The sequence below is a fragment of the Hemitrygon akajei genome, chromosome 1 (genome assembly GCF_048418815.1).
Source record: "Hemitrygon akajei chromosome 1, sHemAka1.3, whole genome shotgun sequence".
In the NCBI taxonomy this organism is placed as follows: domain Eukaryota; kingdom Metazoa; phylum Chordata; class Chondrichthyes; order Myliobatiformes; family Dasyatidae; genus Hemitrygon; species Hemitrygon akajei.
Genome location: NC_133124.1, coordinates 209209938 through 209229218, shown reverse-complemented (window position 1 = coordinate 209229218; position 19281 = coordinate 209209938). Strand labels below are relative to the sequence as shown.

The 19281-nt window shown below is 40.9% G+C and overlaps 1 protein-coding gene across 1 annotated transcript in view; it reads left to right on the top strand.

The window, feature by feature from the left end:
* LOC140734884 (serine/threonine-protein phosphatase 2A 55 kDa regulatory subunit B alpha isoform) overlaps nucleotides 1-19281 on the top strand; it is an 83541-nt gene that overhangs the window by 52905 nt on the left and 11355 nt on the right. Inside the window, exons 3-5 of the mRNA XM_073059541.1 lie at nucleotides 10947-11044; nucleotides 15036-15201; nucleotides 16286-16398. Coding sequence (XP_072915642.1) covers nucleotides 10947-11044; nucleotides 15036-15201; nucleotides 16286-16398 — 377 coding nt within the window. The remainder of the gene's footprint in view (nucleotides 1-10946; nucleotides 11045-15035; nucleotides 15202-16285; nucleotides 16399-19281) is intronic.

Below are 19281 nucleotides of genomic sequence, written 5' to 3'. Positions count from 1 at the left end.
AGTTGTCTCACATAGTCTGGTGTAATATTGTTTGTATTGTTTCATGTAGCACCAGGGTCCTGGAGGAACGTTGTTTTCTTTTTACTGTGTACTGTACCAGCAGTTTATGGTCGAAATGACAATAAAAGTGACTTGTGGCATCAGCACTGGACTTCAAGGCGAATGGTCTCGTTTGAACCGTGCTGGATTGAGTTTGAAGCTAGCAACTCGATCTAAAAAAAAAACAGTCAAATGCTATAGATATGCCAAAAGTGCAGCCTGATGTGCCGCAAAGTGTGAAAAGGAACAGAAAAATGTCTGTAGTTTGGCGTACTTGGTGTTTTCTCCCAGTCTTTTGTACTATTACATTGCACTTGTACTTTTGTACTTGTATTATCACTTATTTCTGAGCAGGAACTCTCCCCTCCCCCCACAAGAACGATCTGCATTAAATCACAAGCAGGCAGGTCAGCCTGATCTTCGCAGCATAATTTTTCATGATTGAATGGTAACATGAAGATCAGGCAGAAGCAATCAGTTCTTCCTTAAAAATTAGATTAACACTCACATTGGTCTAAAGACCTCCACATAACCAACAGAATAAACATATTATAGTATTCATTCCCTGCAGTTAGAGGAAGCTTGGCTTATAATATTCACAGAATACTGCTAGAGGCTGCCATCTGGTATTCTGTACATGTTTTGCTTTCAGAGGCTTTTGAAATTTCTGGAAACTAGAAGATTTGATTGAAGAGAATGCAGTGCAAATATTCAATTCTGAAGCAATTCAATGTTAAATTTAGAACAGCCAGTGGACTATGTCAGAGCTTTCAGGGGATTCTTGGTTGAGAGTAGTGTGTCACTAAATGCATATACTCTCAAGTTCAATGACAAGGCAAATAGGGTTTTCTCTTTACAGCCATTTGTAATGTTTCTCCCCCTTCTGAATCTTATTTCCTTCAGTCCATGACTTGAGTTGCAAGATAAACTTGTGATGATTGCAGATCTTGGCTTAAAATCTGGGTTGTGATCCAAGTACTGTGAGTTCTGCAGTTTGCCTGGAAAATTGCCCTGTGATTATGTACTTGAGGTCAACAAGTTTCCCATTCTGTGGACATTTATGTGGAAGGTATACAGATTTGAGTACGAGTAGGGAATAAGCCTTGTGAAATCTCAACTGCCTCCATAATGTTTTGTTGACAGGTTTATGAGATTCACTTTGCTTGCGTTGTGCTGGTCAGTAGTTCCTTTTAGGCTTCTGACCCATACCTTTTGGTTGAATAGAGACCATTTAGAGCAGGAGTGGTATAAAATTATATTTTAAAAAAACTGTCTCCTCCTAGTTTCAATCATACTATTGGATTTTCCTACGATCTCCTGAATCCTACACAGTTAGCTCCCTTGAGACAAGATTGATTCCTGCTGGGTTTCTGTTTGATCATTGAACTGTACTACTTTGGCTGTGGCGGTTATTTTTATTTTATTTATTTAGAGTTACAGCACGGTAACAGGCTCTTCCCACCAATGAGCATGAACTGCCCAATTAACCTACTAACCCATATCTCTCTTTGGAATGTGGATGAATCCCACGCAGTCATGGGAAGAATGTACAGACTCCTTGCGGACAGTAGCAGAAATTGAATCCAGTTCGCAACGCTGTAAAAACTGTGCCACACAACCATACTTTTAGCAAGTTTTGAATGTTGGCTGTTTGGTGAGAACTTGACATCTAACACTGGCCAGCTCAGTGTTCATGTGCCCCTTCAGAGAGTACAGATGGAAAGCCTTGCATAATCCAATAGAATAAAGATCTCTTGGAGGTGCAAAATTTTGTACCATATTTAAAATCTATTTTGTCTGATCGCAATAGAAATTGTTTATAGCTTTTGTGTACTGGCATGTAGGACAACAATGAAGGTCCTCCACCTCTCTTTGTACAGAAGGATTCTTCATGAATGATGTAAATTTCTTTTTCATATATGGATGCTTCAAACTGGATTGATCATTTGTTGGAGTTGGAGCAATATTCGTTTTGCATCTGAATGAAAATAGTGGCCTATCAATTTCAGTTGTGTATGATTAGAGCTATTTGCTGAATGGAGCTGGGGGATCAGTGTTGTGTGGAAAGTCTTACTATTTTTCGAGGATGTACTGAGCTGCAGATAATATTTATAGAAGTGATGACTAAGTCTAAGGCATTATCACTGTATAGAGCCAGTCAGATTCCATCTACGTGAGCGTTTATAGATTTGGTCACCTAGTGAATGGTATTTTTGTTTTTGCTATGGAGCAGTAGGAAGAGAAATTATTCCAGTGGTGGGAAATTTTAATTTTTTGATGAAAAATTAAGGAAGTTAATCCATGATTTGGAAAGAGATTTTAAGCTGATCTGATCAAAGCCCTTCGTCCAAAAACTGGGCTCGACGGGGAATGTTATTGAATGAATATGAGTTCATCGGGTATGTAGTGCATTACTGCAATGAGGCTGCATCATTCTCACCTTTGGCTTCCCACAGTAATTTATCTCCAGTGTACTTTCGTCACATTATTGAATGCACCCGAGATTTTAACCAATAGATCCACTGTGGGTTCCAGTATTAGTGTAGACTGGTGCCAGGCAAAGCAATTTGTCATCCCATATCTTTTTATTTCTTGCTGCAGTGCTACAGTTTCTCTTCAAACTACCTGCTGAAATGTTGCTTTGCCCCTGCTTTCAAAGGTGACCTTCATCAGTATTCGGCAATTTAATGGCAATACTTGTGCAAGTGTTTGGAGGCAGGGTTCGAAGTTCACCAGTTCACCGAAGTGTACCAGAGAATAGACCTCAGCAGAATAAAGGTCTTCTAACAATGTGCCATCGGTCCACCACACTGCCCTCCAACAATAAAGGTTTAGTGCAGCACCCTGGAAAACAGACCATTCCTGGCATCAATGAAGTAGTTCGCCATTTCCTCAGAATGCTGGCACTAACTTTGTGAAATACAGTATTTAGGATCAATACCAAAGGAGCTGGTGCAGAGTTTCTGGTCTGTACAGCAACAGCGATGTCTGCCCTGCAGTGTGCTTCTGAGAAAGGAACATATGAAATAGTAGCAAGGGTGGGCTATCTGGTCTATCGAGTCTGCTCCACCATTCCATAAGATCATGGCTGATCTGGCCATGGACTCAGCTCCATGAACTTGCCTTTCCCTATCACCCTTAATTCCCCTGCTATGCAAAAATCTATTTGTCTTAAATATAGTTTATGAAGTAGCTTCTACTGCTGTCCTGGACAGAGAATTCTACAGCTCCATTACTCGCTGAGCAAAGCAGATGCTCCTAATTTCCATCCTAAATTTATTCCCCCAGATTTTGAAGCTATGTCCCCTAGTCCTATTCTCAAGTAACAGTGGAAACAACTTTCCTGCCTTAGTCGTATCTATCCCTTTCATGATTTTATGTTTCCATAAGATCCCCTCTCATATTTCTGAATTCCAGCAAGTATATTCCCAGGTGACTCAATCACTGCTCACAGGTTAACCTCCTCATCACTAGAATCAGCCTCGTGAATTTCTTCAGACTTCTATCAGTACTTTCTCTACAGAATCTCTGCAGAGTCCCAAATCACTGTGGGGATAATTGACAGTATTTGCATCCTTCCCCAGCCCACTGCCAACAGCATTGAGACCCTAATTCCATCATTTTGATGGTCAGGCCACCACATCCCCATCCTTACTCTTGCTGTGATAGAATTTGGTGTTTCACATATTCTCAACCTCCACTCTGAATGGTCATGCCCAAAGTTTCTTTCTCACAAGTAAGTGGAGACACTGCAGTTTTCCAAGGAGACTTTTAAGTCCTTTATTAAGGCACTTGCAATGTCTTACTACTTCCTGAAGGGTCACTTTAATTTATAGTTTTCAAAAAATATATTGCACTGTACTGCTGCTGCAAAATAACAAATTTCATGACATCAGTGATGTTAAATCTGATTCTGAATGTCGTCTCTTTGGGAGTTTACAGAATTCAGTGGAAGAATTCTCACAATTGGGACAGGTGGGTGGAGTATGCATGTCCCTCACTCACCTCAGAGTCACTCAGGTCCTTTTCAAGCATATCTTGGAGCAAGCTATCATCAGCTCTGAGAAGAGGATGGATTGAAGGATGTAATGGGCTGTATCAAAAGGGAGGTGTTCTGTGCAACAAGTTGTTTTTCAATTTCTAAAAATCGACATTGGAAACTAGTTTCTGAACTAGTTCCCCAAGTAATTTTATGCTTTATTTTCAGTTGCAGTTTTGTAATTGTTTTTTTTAATTTATGTAATAGTATTTGGTGGAAATTACTTACTCAGACCTGATAAAAGCATTTAAGAATAAGAATATACCAAAATGTATAAAATGGTGCGTTTTTTTTAAAGGGCTGTTAAATGTTGTACTTAAGAGGATACATAAAATTCGGTGCAGGCCATTTGGCCCTTCATGCTTCTCCACTATTCAATAAAATTGCAGCTGATCTTTTGCCTTAATGTCTCTATCCTGTATATCTCTCATACAGGAGGGGTCTTCTAACATCAAATCTCATATCTCTCAATTCTCTTAATATCCCAGAATTGATCAAACCCAGCAGCTTCACATTTCTCATGAAGGTGGAATTCCAAAGATTCACTACTCTCTGGGTTGAAGAAGTTTCTTTCCACCTGTATCAAACCCTTTCTTTTGAGCCTGTAACCCCCCTCACATCCCCCAATGCCACATAACCTAGCCAAAGTAAACATCAACCATGTCAAGCCTTTAAGAAGTTTATGCTTTAATGAGATCTCCTCTTATCTAAGCTCGAGGGTTTAACCCAGTCGGTTTTAATCTTTCCTAGTATAACAAGCCTTCCATCTCTGGCATTAATCTGGTGAGTCTTTACTGCGCTCCTTCCAGTAAATCCTTGAGTTGGGAAAGTAGAGCAGTACACAATATTAATAGTCTCACTAGGGACCTGTCATTGGAGCAAGATGTCACTTCTCATTCTGAAATGATCTTGCAGTAAAGGTCAATAAACTCATTGCGTTATTAATTGGTTGTATTACCTGCATGTTAACTGTTGGTGATCTGTGTACAAGGACACCTGGGTTCTACTGAACACCTTTCATCTCTGAGCATTTAACAAATACTTCCTCTTTCTATCTTTTCCTACAGTATTGGTTGATCTCATATTTTTCCCCATGTTATATTGTGTCATGTCCTTGCCTCTGCATGATCAACACAGCACTGAGCCACTTCTGTGTGTCTTACCTGTTTAATTTTGTCACAGGAGGACATCTTTTGGAAAAATCTGTTTTATACTTTGAGAAGGTGGTTAATATTTCCAGGTGACAACATTGAATTGCAGAAAACTTTTTTAGTAAATTTAGAAACTTGGCTAAAGCTCTGACCAAGCATAAGTGAAAAGTCTAAATTAAGTTTGTTGTCATTGACACTAGTACATGTATGCATAGATACAAATAAAAGCTTACTTGCATCATGGTGGTTATCCTTTTTGTCTGATGACAAGAAACCTGTGCAGGAAAGTTTTTAAAGTAGAAAAGCCATTGCTCTGGGGCAGTTCCACTCTCTTGACCTCAGAAGTCCAAGTCCAGTTGTATGAACAAACATCACAAACTGGGGTCTTCCTTTGTTGCAGTGGATGACCAGAACATCTTCTGTGCCTTGTTGCCTTGTCATGCCCTTTGCTCTCCATGGAGAGTTGTAGCACTGGCTTCCTGGCAGTTGGATCTTACTGTGGATCTTGTGCACCAGGTCTGCCAGAGCTGATGGTGCATGCTGGGGCAGGTGGGTTCCTAACTCACCAGCCACTGTTGCATGCAAACAGCTACTTGGAGCCACAGGTGAGAGCTGAGTGTCTGGTGGGGACCAAAGATGAGTGAACTGCCCTGGAATAGACATGACAAACCCCTTCACCAGAGGTATTACCCCTCCCTGGACATTCCACACATCCCGGCAGGACAAATGGTCATAGTGTTGCTGGTTCGTTCAAGAGCCAAATGTTTGAAAGGAAGTAACTGTTGTTAAAACTGGTAGTGTGAGATGTTAGGGCCAATAGTGGCTGCAAAAAGATGGCGTGGTCTGAGTGACAGATGAGCAGGGGAGTACATGAGTTCATAGGAATGGCCATCAGAATCAGATTAATGATCACTGTCATAGAGAGTGAAATTTATTTTGCGATTACAGTACAAAGGCATAATATTACACTGACACCAGGCAGACAATCTCTGAAGAGTATTGATAATGGCTGGGGTCACCCGTCTTGTAAAGACGTTGCCCAGAAGGTGGCAATGGCAAACCACTTCTGTAGAAATATTTGCCAAGAGCCGTCATGGTCAATAGACCGTGATCGCCTATGTCATACTGACATGACACATGATGATAAATTACCTTAATGCTGCTTATGTAGTGAGAGATGAATTTCATGAAAACCTTGTTTTCTGTTCAGCAACCAGATCAAAATGAAGTGCTTTGCTTTCCATTTGAGTTCTTGTCTTGGGTATTGGATCACTGGCCTATTTGTTCTACTCGCCTGAATTTAGGTGGCTCAGTGTAGTATACTGCTGGGAATTTTAATTAAACAATATTGTCCTGTGAAATGGATGTTCAGTAAGGGGGTAAAATAACCAGCTGCCAGAAATCTTAAACTATTTTTGAATAAAATCATTCAAAGCCAGATTGTTAAAACTTGCAGAATGCTACTGGTTGAGCTTTTAAACTAATTATACTGATGAGGTAGAAATATTTGATGCTGATGCTGAAAGGCAGTTGAACCCATGAACACTACTTGACTATTTCCTTGAGGGCAAATCTTGCCTAACAAATCTCTTGAAATTCTTTGAGAAAATAATAGGCAAGATTGGATAGTGGGTGTTTATTTGGATTTTCAGAAGGCCTTTGACAAGATGCTTCACGTGAGGCTGCTAAACACAATAGGAGACCATGGTATTATAGGAAAGATAGTAGTATGGATAGAAGATTGGCTGTCTGGCAGAAGACAGAGTAGGAATAAAAGAGGCCTATTCTGTTTAGCTGCTAGTGACTAGTGGTGTTTCACATTGGTTAGTGTTGGGTCATGTTGCTTGTTCAAAGTTCAAATTGCATATATGTCACCATGTACAACCCTAAGATTCAATTTCTTGAAACCCAATAGAATCAATGAATGACTAATGAAGTTTGCAGGTGATGCAAAGATAGATGGAGGTGTTGGGGAAATGGGGAGCCTGCATGACATGGACAGATTAGGAGAATGGCCAAAGAAGTGACAGATGAAATGCTGTGCAGGGAAGTGTATGGCTATTTACTCCAGTAGAAGGAATAAAGGCACAGGTTATTTTCTAACCATGAAGCGAATTCAGAAATTGGAGGTGCAGTGAGTCTTGGGATTCCTCCTACAGGATTTCCTGAGGGTTAACTTGCCATTTAAGATGGTAGTAAGGAAGGCAAATGCAATGTTAGCATTCATTTTGAGAGAGCAAGAATATACAAGCAAGGATGCAATGTTGAAGTTTTATAAAGCATTGGTCAGGCACATTTTGAGTATTGTGAGTAGCTCTGGGCCTCGTGTCTTAAGGAAGGATGTACTGGCAGTGGGTCCAGAGGAAGTTTACAAGGATAATCCTGGGAATGAAAGGGTTAATGCAAAAGGAACATTTGATGGCTCTGGGCCTGCACTCACTGGAGTTCAGAAGAAGTGGGGGGGGGGGGGGGAGAACATGGTAGCGTAATGGTTAGCACAACACTTCACAGTACCAGTGACCCAGGTTCAATTCCCACTGCTGCCTGTAAGCATGTTCTCCCCGTGGCCGTGTGCGTTTCCTCCCCCAGTCCAAAGATGTATCAGTTGGTAGGCTAATTGGTCATTGTATATTGTCCCGCGGTTAAGTTGGGATTAAATTGGGGGATTGCTGGATGGCACACCTCACCGAAGGGCTGGAAGGGCCTATATCCTGCTGTATTTCAATAAATAAATAAACTGAAACAAAATAAATAAATTAAAACGTGCTTTGCAAGCCTGATAGAATTTTTTTTGAGTATGTGACTAACACATTGAAAGTAGGGCAGTAGATGTAGTGTGTATGGATTTCAGCAAAATATTTGATAAGGTACACAATGCAAGGCTTATTGAGAAAGTAATGTGACATTGCTTTGTGGATCCAGAACTAGCTTGCCCACAGAAGGCAAAGATTGGTTGTAGATGGGCCATATTCTTTATGGAGGTTGGTGACCAGTGGTGTGCCTCGGGGATCTGTTCTGGGACCCCTAATCTTCATGATTTTTATAAATGATCTGGGAGGAAGTGGAGGGATAGGTTAGTAAATTTGTTGATGACACAAAGGTTGAGGGTGTTGTGGATAGTGTGGAGGGCTGTCAGAGGTTACAGCGGGACATTGATGGGATGTAAAACTGGGCTGAGAAGTGGCAGATGGAGTTCAACCCAGATAAGTGTGAGGTGGTTCATTTTGGTAGGTCAAATATGATGGCAGAATATAGTATTAAGAATGTAGTATTAATGGTAAGACTCTTGGCCGTGTGGAGGATCAGAGGGATCTTGGGCTCCAAGTCCATAGGACACTCAAAGCTGTTAGGACACTCAGGTTGACTCTGTGGTTAAGAAGGCATACAGTGCATTGGCCTTCCTCAATCATGGGATTAAGTTTAAGAACTGAGAGGTAATGCTGCAGCTATATAGGACCCTGGTCAGGCCCCACTTGGAGTACTGTGTTCAATTCTGGTTGCCTGACTACAGGAAGGGTGTGGAGACCATAGAAAGGGTGCAGAGGAGATTTACAAGGATGTTGACTAGATTGGGAGTATGACATATGAGAATAGTTTGAGTGAACTCTGCCTTTTCTCCTTAGAGCGACGGAGGATGAGAGGTGACCTGATAGAGGTGTATAAGATGATGAGAGGTATTGATCGTGTGGATAATCAGAGGCTTTTTCTCAGGGCTGTGATGGCTAACACAGTTTTAAGGTGCTTGGAAGTAGGTACAGAGGGGATGTCAGGGTTAAGTTTTTTACGCAGAGTGGTGAGTGCATGGAATGGGCTGCCGGCGATGGTGGTGGAGGCGGATACAATAGGGTCTTTTAAGAGGCGCCTGGATAGGCACGTGGAGCTTAGAAAAACAGAGGGCTATGGGTAACCCTAGGTAATTTCTAAGTTAAGGCGTGTTCAGCACAGCTTTGTGGGCTGAATGGCCTGTATTGTGTTGTAGGTTTTCTATGTTTCTAAAAACTGTGTTGCGTATTTAGAAAGGCTAATATAAAATTTATAGCATCTATTATGGCACAAAACCTATTGAATGGTGAAAGGCCTTGATAGAGTGAATGTGGAGAGAATGTTTCCTATAGTGGGAGAGTCTAAGACCTGAGAACACCGGCTCAGAATAGAGGGGCGTCCTTTTAGAATGTAGATAAGTGTGGTGGAATACATTGCCACAGGCAGCTGTGGGGGGTAAAGTCTGTATGTATATTTAAGGCAGAGGTTGATAGATTCTTGATTGGCCAGGGCATGAAGGGATGTGGAGAGAAGGCAGGTGATTGGGGTTGAGGAAAAATGGATCAGTCATGAAATGACAGACCAGGCTCAATGGGTCAAATAGCCTACTTTGGCTTCTCTGTCTTATGGTCTTCTGGTAAAGGGCAGTTTGGCCCAACTGGTCTGAGTTGACGTTCATAATCTGTATAAGCCCCCCCTCACTTGGCTTCATCTAACTGAAGTCACTATTGACCTGATTTGCTGAGCAGACTCCTGGGCCATTCACCTCAACTTTAAATCCACAGTTACAGCTTATATACTGTCACCACTTTATGGCCAAAGAGTATTGTCTTTACTTCTCCAACTTTTTTACTGTCTTTTATGTTTCTTAGCTTTGTACACAACCTGAACCTGAGCCTAAAGCTGTTGACTCATCGTCCAGACATATCTGGAGTCATTTGATGGTGACCAAGCAGTACACTGGCTGACATTTTTCACCCATGAATGTTCAGATTATTTGCACGTTATAACACTTACAGTATTTTGCATTACATAAGCGTCAGGGTAAAACTTAAAACTGCCTTTAGGGTCCACATGAATGCATCTCTATGCAAACAAGTGCAGAATTATTGAGTATGCTGCTTCTATGTTGTTGAATGGACAACATCAGTTACAATATGTAAGGTTAGCAAGATGCTATTACAGTTCAGGGCGTCAGAGTTCGGAGTTTAATCACAGCACTGCTTGCAAGGAGCTTGTATGTTCTCCCTCCCCCCCCCCCCCCCCCCCCCCCCCCCCACCCCATGATACATTTGTTTTTCTCCTGGTGTTCTGGTTTCCTCCCACATTCCACAGAAACACCAATTTTTGGCCGTCATAAGTTGCCCTAGCATTAGACTAGGGTTGAGTAGGTGGGTTGCTGGACAGTGTGGCTGTTGGGCCAGAAGGGCATGTTCCGCGTTGCATCTCTAAATAAATAAACATTGTGGACCCCAGGATTTGAAAATAGTGTGTGTTATTGCCAAGTCTACGTGTAGAACTTCAACCTGCAGGGTTATTAACTGAATTGAATGAAAGTAGTAGTACTAAAATGTGAATAATTCAATGCAGGTATCCGGACACCTATAAATTGTAACACCTTAGTGTTCAGTGGGTGATTATTTTTGTACTATGAGATTGGAATACAGAGACTTCACGTGTGTGGGATTACCAGCCTTTCTTATGCCATGGAACCCAGCCATCAGCAGAGGGGTCTGTGGACCTCAGATTGGGAACCCCTGCATAAGAGATCTTCACTGACTTGGCAAGTGATGCATGAAGACTAACTAATCTGATGATTTGTTCTTTATCTGCTTACTTGGCTCAAAACTCCTCCAAACAAATACTGACTGTTTTATGTATAAGTTGTGCATTTGTTGAATTTAAAGTAAGTGGATTAATCCTAATATTTTGTCTATCTCTTTTTTTTTTTACAGCTGATGTAATTTCCACAGTAGAATTCAACCACTCTGGAGAACTACTGGCAACTGGGGACAAGGGGGGTAGAGTCGTCATATTCCAGCAGGAGCAGGAGGTGAGTGTTAACTGGGAGGCACATCAACAAGTTGAAGTTAACTATTTCTTATACATACTTATACGATTAAGTATCATTGTGGTTGGCCTTGGTGTGGTTCTTGTGACTGAGCACGGGAGACGTGCTGTAGCATGTTCCAAGGAATATTCCTGATGATCCATTGGTCCATGTTGTCACCATGCATATTTTGCATATTGTAAAATGCAACATGAGCTTTAATGTTTGAGTTGAGGCATTGCTTTGCATAATAAAACATAGAATTCACAGCATAATAACACCACTTGACCAGGCAGGTCACTGCAGTCATTATGTTCCATGAACACCCTCCCATGTTAATGCCCTTCCCACCCCCCAGTTAATATAAGTACCTAGAAATTCAGTTGGAATTTTTTGTTCTCTCCAGAGTGAAACACGATAATGAACATTTCCAGGGCATTTTGCATTTTAAAAAATTTGGCTAGGCACTTAAAAGTAAAATAAAATTTATTACCAGAGTACACATTGCCACATGCAACTGTGAGATTCTTTTTTCCGTGGGCATACTCAGCAAATCTATAGGGTAATAGCTGTAAACAGGATCAATAAACAACAAAATAAATAGCAATAAATAACTAAAGCATGCAACACCAAGATAAAGAGTCCTTAACGTGTGAACATTAGTTGTGGGAACATCTCAATAGATGAGTGTAGTTATCATCTTTTGTTCAAGAGCTTGATGGTTGAGGGGGTAGTAACTGTACTTGAACCTGATGGTGCGAAAGCTAACGCTCTTGTGCCCTCTACCTGATGGCAGCAATGAGAAAAGAGCATGGCCTGGGTGGTGAGGATCTTTGGGTGCTGCTTTCCTACAACCATTTTTCATGAAGATGTGTTCATTGGTTGGGAGGGCTTTACCTGCGATGTGCTGGGCCAAATCCACTAACTTTTTTCAGGAATTTTCCTTTGGTGTTCTGTAATGCACCCAGTCAATACACTTTTCACTACACGTCTATAGATGTTTGTCAAGGTTTTTGATGTCATGCTGAATTTCTGCAGACTCCTGAGGAAGTAGAGGCACTATTGTGCTTTCTTTGCAATTTTATTAATATGATGAGTCCATGACAGGTCCTTGGTCTTGCTGACATTGAGTTGAGAGGTTGTTGTTATGACACCACTCAACCAGATTTTCAATCTTGCTTCTGTATGCTGATTCATCACCATCTATGATGCTGCACACTTCTGTGTGTGAACAATATGCACTTTCAGCTTGTTATATGGTGACTGAATGTGTATGTTGTTTGGTTCTGAGATGATACCCTCAGTATATTGGTAAACAAAGTTATGAATTCAATTATGCTTTTAATTGGAACAAGGAGGAACCTTTGTTCGCTCGTTTTCTGACAGAAATTTAACAGTATCTTTTAACAACTGTTTTATTGTGGTTATTTATCTGTGATTAATGTACATGTTTTAAAGCTAGTCATGCTTCATTTTCTGCAGTGTTTGCTGGAGGTGGGATTACTGTGCTGTTCTATAGCCAAGTAGCAGGGTATGCTAGGATGGATACCTTCTATTTATCTATCAAAAATAAAGATGAATTACTTTCACCCTGGTTCTGTGCATTCTCAGGTCAATGTAAGACCCACAAACTTCTAGAACAGTCCAAGAAGTGCCAAACTGGATTGATGCCTAGTTTTAGATGGTGTGTTCATTCTGGAGGGCTTTCTTGTAGTCCCAAAGCACAAGTTTAAACTTGTGCGCTGTTTTGCATTCTCATGGTTCAGGGATTTCTGGGAGTTGGTGCAGAAGTCCAAGGACGCTTTGAGAGCATCCATGAGTAATTTCTGCTCTACATCTGGTAATCTCTTCCTGTAATGGAGCTCCAAATGGTGTCAAAAGTGCAGAGTACATGGCTTGCCCAATGAATATGGGTCTTAATATTGAGAATTTTGCCCTAAGGAATGGTTGCTTTCTTGGTTTACTTCTGGACGATTTTTAAAGGGACGCCATTTGTGGTATCTATTTAGTATTTTCAGGTGCTTGCTCTAGGTAATCAAAGTTTGGAAAGCATGCAAGTGGGGCAGGATTGCAACAGACAGACCATGACTTTAACCTGGATTTTATGTACTTCAGCTATCTCTTTCTTTGTCCAAATGTTTTGCTGGCACACTGAAAGTGTTGTTTTTCTGTCTTACGCTGTTAGGAATGATCTGCGTTTTCTAGGGCCTCGCCAGGAACCTTTTTATTGACTCTGTGATGCTGTGGTGCAAATTAATAGAGACCTTTTGCATAGTGGATGTTGAGTGTAGAGTCTGTCCTTTCCTGTTTCTTAGTGAGCAGATCGATGCAAACTTGGAGCTCAGCCTGAACATATGCAGATGCAAGCATTGTGCACTGTATTTCAAGTATACAAGTGGCGAATGGAGATGATCCATAGTCCTGCATATTAGCGCCGTTCCAGCAAAAGGCTTATTCAAGATGCAGTTCTTCCTGCTATGGCAGTGAGATATATTGAAAGACGTGTCATGAGCCTGCTTAATGCCAGAATGTGCTGTATTGGACTCATTGATTAGTATTGTGGCTTGAATGTCATGAAGTGAGAAAGTGGATTTCTGTGGGCAGTCAAAATTGAAGAGGTTGTGTCTCCCAGTTGACAGTCAAAGGATTTAGTGAGGTCAAAAGAGGTCATGAATAGTGATTGATGCTGCTCCCTGCATTACTCTGGAGTATGCCACAGTAGCACAGTAGGAAGTGCCAAGTAGCGCTACTGGCTCATGATTCCAACAACCTTGGTTTGATTTTAGCCTTCAGTGCCATCTGGATGGAGTTTGTACATTTTCACTGGCTGTGTGCTTTTGCAATGTCCTTGCTCATCACAAAAAAGAGCTGCTCTGTAGATTAATTGACCTCTGTGGATTGCCTGTAGAGTGTGTAGAATGTAGGAAAATCAGGGTAGTCTTGAAAGAGACATGAGGGTTTAGGCTCCAGGGAAATGGAGGCATTGGATTATCCCAAAAATTGGCATAGACTTTGTGCCAAATGACCACTTCCTATGCATAAGGAAAAACATGGAAAGTAAAAAAGATAAATTAAGATCATGCCCGTTATGCTGATATACTGTGGAGTGAATTCAGCTATTCAGAGAATGCTGTCTCCTGTGGTAGACAGCAGGGAAACCTCAGTATTTAATGGAATTAATTTTCATCGCTTTTCTTGAAGATGGTCAGAATTATGGTTTATCTGAGATAGCTTGGCATATTCTTCTCCTCCCTGATGTGGACTATGAGGTTATATATTTAATGACTGGATTATCAAGATGCCGGTTTAGAACTTCAGTGGGGATGCCATTTTCTCCTGAGACTTGGGTAGCAATGACTCAATCCACTTGTTGTTGGATTGAGTCGAGCTCACAACAGGGACAGTCACGATTAAGGTTTTCAGTCTCTTTTGGGTCATCATTGACTGTGACAAACGATGAACGCCTTGATTTTGCAGGTCCTAATTATGGTGGATGCCAGGGCTGTCTAAGTAATGTGGATGTAGTGGTTTCTGTTGGCTAGCAGGTCCAGCATTCTACCTGGCTTTATTAGCCCAAAATCTTGTTTGCAGAAGTCTGATTTAGAATATTTCCATCCTCCATTTGTGCATCTAAGAAGCACAGGGTTTTACTAGTTGGGCATATCCATTTTCCTGCAGAGATTTTTTTAAAAATAACTGAAGGAGTTTATCGTAGGCTTTGCATTTGTGCATTGTATTGCCAAAAAAATTCAAGCATTTCCAAGGCAAGCGTACTGAATTACTTTAAAGTTCAGTGTAAAGTAGGCTGTCCAACCAAGGTAGCAAATCACATTTTTGTGTGTTTGACAGAGATCACTATCCAGACCAACAGAATTCTTTGAATCCAGTTATAATCATTTTTTTTCCCCTGGTTAAAACAAAGTAGTTAATTTTATCATGGGTAGATATATGCCATAGTTATGGTGTTCAAATCTATTCTGTTCTTTTCTTGCAGAGCAAAAGCCAGCCTCATTGCAGAGGTGAATATAATGTTTACAGTACTTTTCAGAGTCATGAGCCAGAATTTGACTACTTGAAAAGTTTAGAAATTGAAGAAAAGATCAATAAAATTAGATGGTTACCCCAGCAAAACGCTGCACAGTTCCTGCTCTCAACAAATGGTGAGTTCCTTCGTCATTCTCTTGCTCAGGGCAGCATCCTTCCAGTCTGAGCAACACTCACAACATTCAATAACAGATTTCACCAATGTTTGTAATACTTAAAGCCTCTGTTTCTTCAGAATATTGCAGAAATTCTTATATTTTGAACTTTCTTTTTGTCTTCTATTTTCTTATTGGCTGGAGAAAGCTGATGTAGCAATGACAAAATATTCAGAATCAAGGGAATTTGTTTTTGTGTGGTGCAGAATGTGCAGAGCAACCTCTGTTTTGAGTAATATTTGATCACAGAGTAATACAGTGTGGAAATAGGACATTCGCCCCCATCTCCAGACCACACGCTTTGCTCGAAACCTCACTAAACTCACTAGGAGACAGCAAAGCGCTAATCACTCAATCCGCTCAAAAACACACCACCAAAATATAAATAACTGGCTCCAACAGGAGCAGAACCACATTTGAAAGTATAAGATGAAGTATGCCAAATAAAAGTAGTAGGTTTGTAAATGTCTGAAGAATATGGCCCTTAGCTGTGTTGTTCGCTGGCACCATCTTCTTGGATTGTTTTGCTGTTTTATTTGAAAATGGAATTGGCAGAATTGTCAGCTGCTTTTTATAATATAAGAAACTGCATTTATGAAAAAATAGTATGCAAATAACTTAGGATTATCACATCTCTAAAATATCTATGTAAATTTAAACCATTGCTCTGGTATACTATAAAAGTTAAGTTAATCTTTCAGCTGTATGGATTCAAAGACAACATTGCCATGCTGAGGTCCAGTTTCCAAGTTGTACTATTGGACATTGATCTTTAGTGCATTTATTCTCTGATATTACTTATTGCAGCATTGTTTCCAGCGTCTGCTATGATGCAATGGGGTTATCATGCCAGATTAGTATCGTTAAATGGTTCTGACAGGCACTTGTTCATGCAAATGGCCAGTCTGGATGAGATCCCTGCATTTCACAACTAAATTCATTTTAAAATATTCCTCTCGGATCATTTAGAAGTTTAACTCCAACACTTGCATGCTACAGGCTCAGTTGCCACTACTTATTCATGCATCTTTATTTTATTTGCCAGATAAAACAATAAAGTTGTGGAAAATCAGTGAAAGAGATAAACGACCAGAGGGATATAATTTGAAGGAGGAAGATGGTCGATATAGGGATCCTGCCACAGTCACTACACTTAAGGTGAGCACAAATTGCTTTGCAGCGCACAAAAATGTCAAGTTAAGTTTATTGTCTTTTACCCATATGCACGTATGCCGTCATATGAGATGGTTCTCCGAACCGGGTGCAAAGCACAGTAGTACACATTGCACACAATAACTTGGGAAAGTAAGAATAATATCTACAGATGAATTGTGTCTAAATAAACAAAGTAAAGAGCATAAATCAAAAATTATAAGGTACAGAACAGATTGACCAGTGACACTTCAAATGCAATGCCACAAGGAGTTCAGAAGCCTAAAAGCCCGAGGGAAGAAACTGTTTTTCACCCTGGCCATTCACGTATTTATGCAACTGAGTCTCCTGCCTGATGGTAAAAAGTCAGAGGATGCTAGATAGGTTTGGTGGGATCCTTATTAGTACTAAGGGCCCTGTGTACACTGAGCTCCTGATAAATATCCCTAATGGGTGATAGGGAGACCCCTATGATACTCTCAGCTGTTCGCTCAGTCCTTTGAAGGGACTTCCAGTCAGAAGCTTGGCTGCTCCTATACCAGATGGAGGTGCAGCTTCTCTCAGCACTCTCAATGGTGCTCCTATAAAATTGTGTTAAAGATGGGGGGGGGGGGGGGGGGGTGTCCTCACTTGCCACAATCTCCTTAAGAAGTGGAGGTGCTGCTGTGCCAACTTGTACAGGGAGATGATATTAAGGGATCAGGTGAGGTCATCTGTGATGTGAACTCCCAGAAACTTGGTGAACTTGACTCTCTCTATGAAGTGTGCATGTTTTAGTGTTTTTGATGATGAAGTGTGAAATCTGGGGTAAATTTTCTTTAAAAGGGAAATTCTAAGACTATTTTGGATGGCAGTTTTGGTCCTGTTTCAGGGCATCCATTTTTGCGGAGTCGCTGCGTTCTTATTACCGAGGCTGAAGGTCCCAATTTGGGCATCCTGGGACCAAAGTCCAAAAATAAATAATTGCCTCTATATGGCACCTTTATTGTAATGAAATATTTTGGACATTCAGAAGATCTTTTTCAAATAGAATATGATGCTAGGACACAAAAGATCCTTGTTCCTCTGCACAGTTCTGAATGCCATATTGTAAAAGGGGAGCATTCATATCATCAAGATTGAAAGCACCAGTGCAAAGTTATATAGATCAAGGAATGTTGAGCAATCTAGCTCTGGGTGAAAGGAGAAGGTTGAAGCATGACTTGCTCAATAATTCATTGGATAAGGATGCTGCTGGAAAGCCTGCCATTAATTTTCCACCCTTACTAACTGAATAAAAGCGAGCCACTTTTGAGCCATTGTGCAAGTTTATTAAATGCAATGTTGTTGTGAGGATTTGTAACTAAAATAGGGCAATGTAATTCCAAGTTGGGATCGTGCATCTTGGAGGAAACTTTCAGATTTTAATGTTTCCAAGAAAGCTCGCACTTCAAGTACCAATATCATTGAGTGGCGGTCCATTCTTTTTTGACACAAAGATCTGTATCTTGCTAATCTTGTTTATGTGCTTTCTGGTGAAGGAGGGTCTGTGGAGTAACCCAATAGGGCCCTAAGTTTATTAATGAATGTGACAGAATACACAAAATTAGTGATTCCAAGTCGAGAGTAAGCCAGGTTCTATCAATGTGAGATCATTGAAGAATCAAAAAGAATTTTAACTTGGGGCAACTGTTTTGATAGGAAGCACTTGAGGTGAGTACTGTAGAGAGAGAAATAAGAGGAAGTCTGCAGATGCTGGAAATCCAAAGCAACACACACAAAATGCTGGACAAACTCAGCAGGTCAGATAGCATCTATGGAAATGAATAAACCTTTCTTCATGACTGAAAGGAAAGGGGTTAAGATGCCAGAATAAGAAGGTGGCGGGGAGTGCAAGGAGACAAGCTGGAAGTTGATAGAGAAGCCAGGTGGGTAGGAATGATAGTGCTGGAGAAAAAAGAATCTGATAGAAGAAAGGAAAGGAGGGAGGGGATCCAGGGGGAGTGCAAGGTTTACTGCTGGAGGAAGACTGAGAAGGGACGTGTGAAATATAAATAGCATGAGTTTGTTTAACAGGCTTATTGCACTGTTCCAGTGCTGTATGTTCTGCAAGGTCCATGAGCTTTGTTAGAGGTATTTTAAAGAACATCTTAAAGGGAGAAAGGGGTTTGGAGAACTGCTGGGCCCTGGTAGCTGAAGGCCACTGATGGACCACACTTAAACTTGGCGCTACACATATACAATGCTGAAGGAGCTCAGCAATTCATGAGGGGGGAGTAAACAGCAGTTAAGCGCCATTGAAGCTGCCTGACCTGAGTTCCTTCAGAACTTTGTGTATGATGCTCAAGATTTCCAGCATCTGCAGGATCACCTTGTGCTTAAAATTGGGATTACATTGGAGGGTAGAGCTGGAGTATAGAATCCTTATGGATCTGAAAGAAGTTAGGGTGGAAGAGATAAGCCTGTGGGCAGACTTGGCGATAAGTATTTTAAATCAGAGTTATTTAAATGGGATCCAGTGTAATTCAGCAGCGAGATTGACAAATGGAACAGTCCTAGTTAGAATATTGGCAGTGGGTGATATTTATAGAGGATGGAAGATGAGCGAGGGCAGGACTGTGTGCTATAATCAAATTTAGAGCTGATGGAAACAAAGCTAATCCGTTCAGTAACACATTCATGAAGGTCAGCTAAGTTGCACTGGATCTGATTTCTGTTGATAGCTGGTGCCTATAACAGAGTAAGAACACTTGTGTTATATTTGTTGTTTCTTTTCCTGGATTTACAAGCATGTTATTGCTGTGCGACAAGAAGGGGCAAAGGCTGGTGCCTTAAAACCAGTTGCCTCAGGCAGATGGGGCTCGTCAGCTGTGGTTGGCCGCTCATCTAGGAGAAGGAAAACTTGGTTTT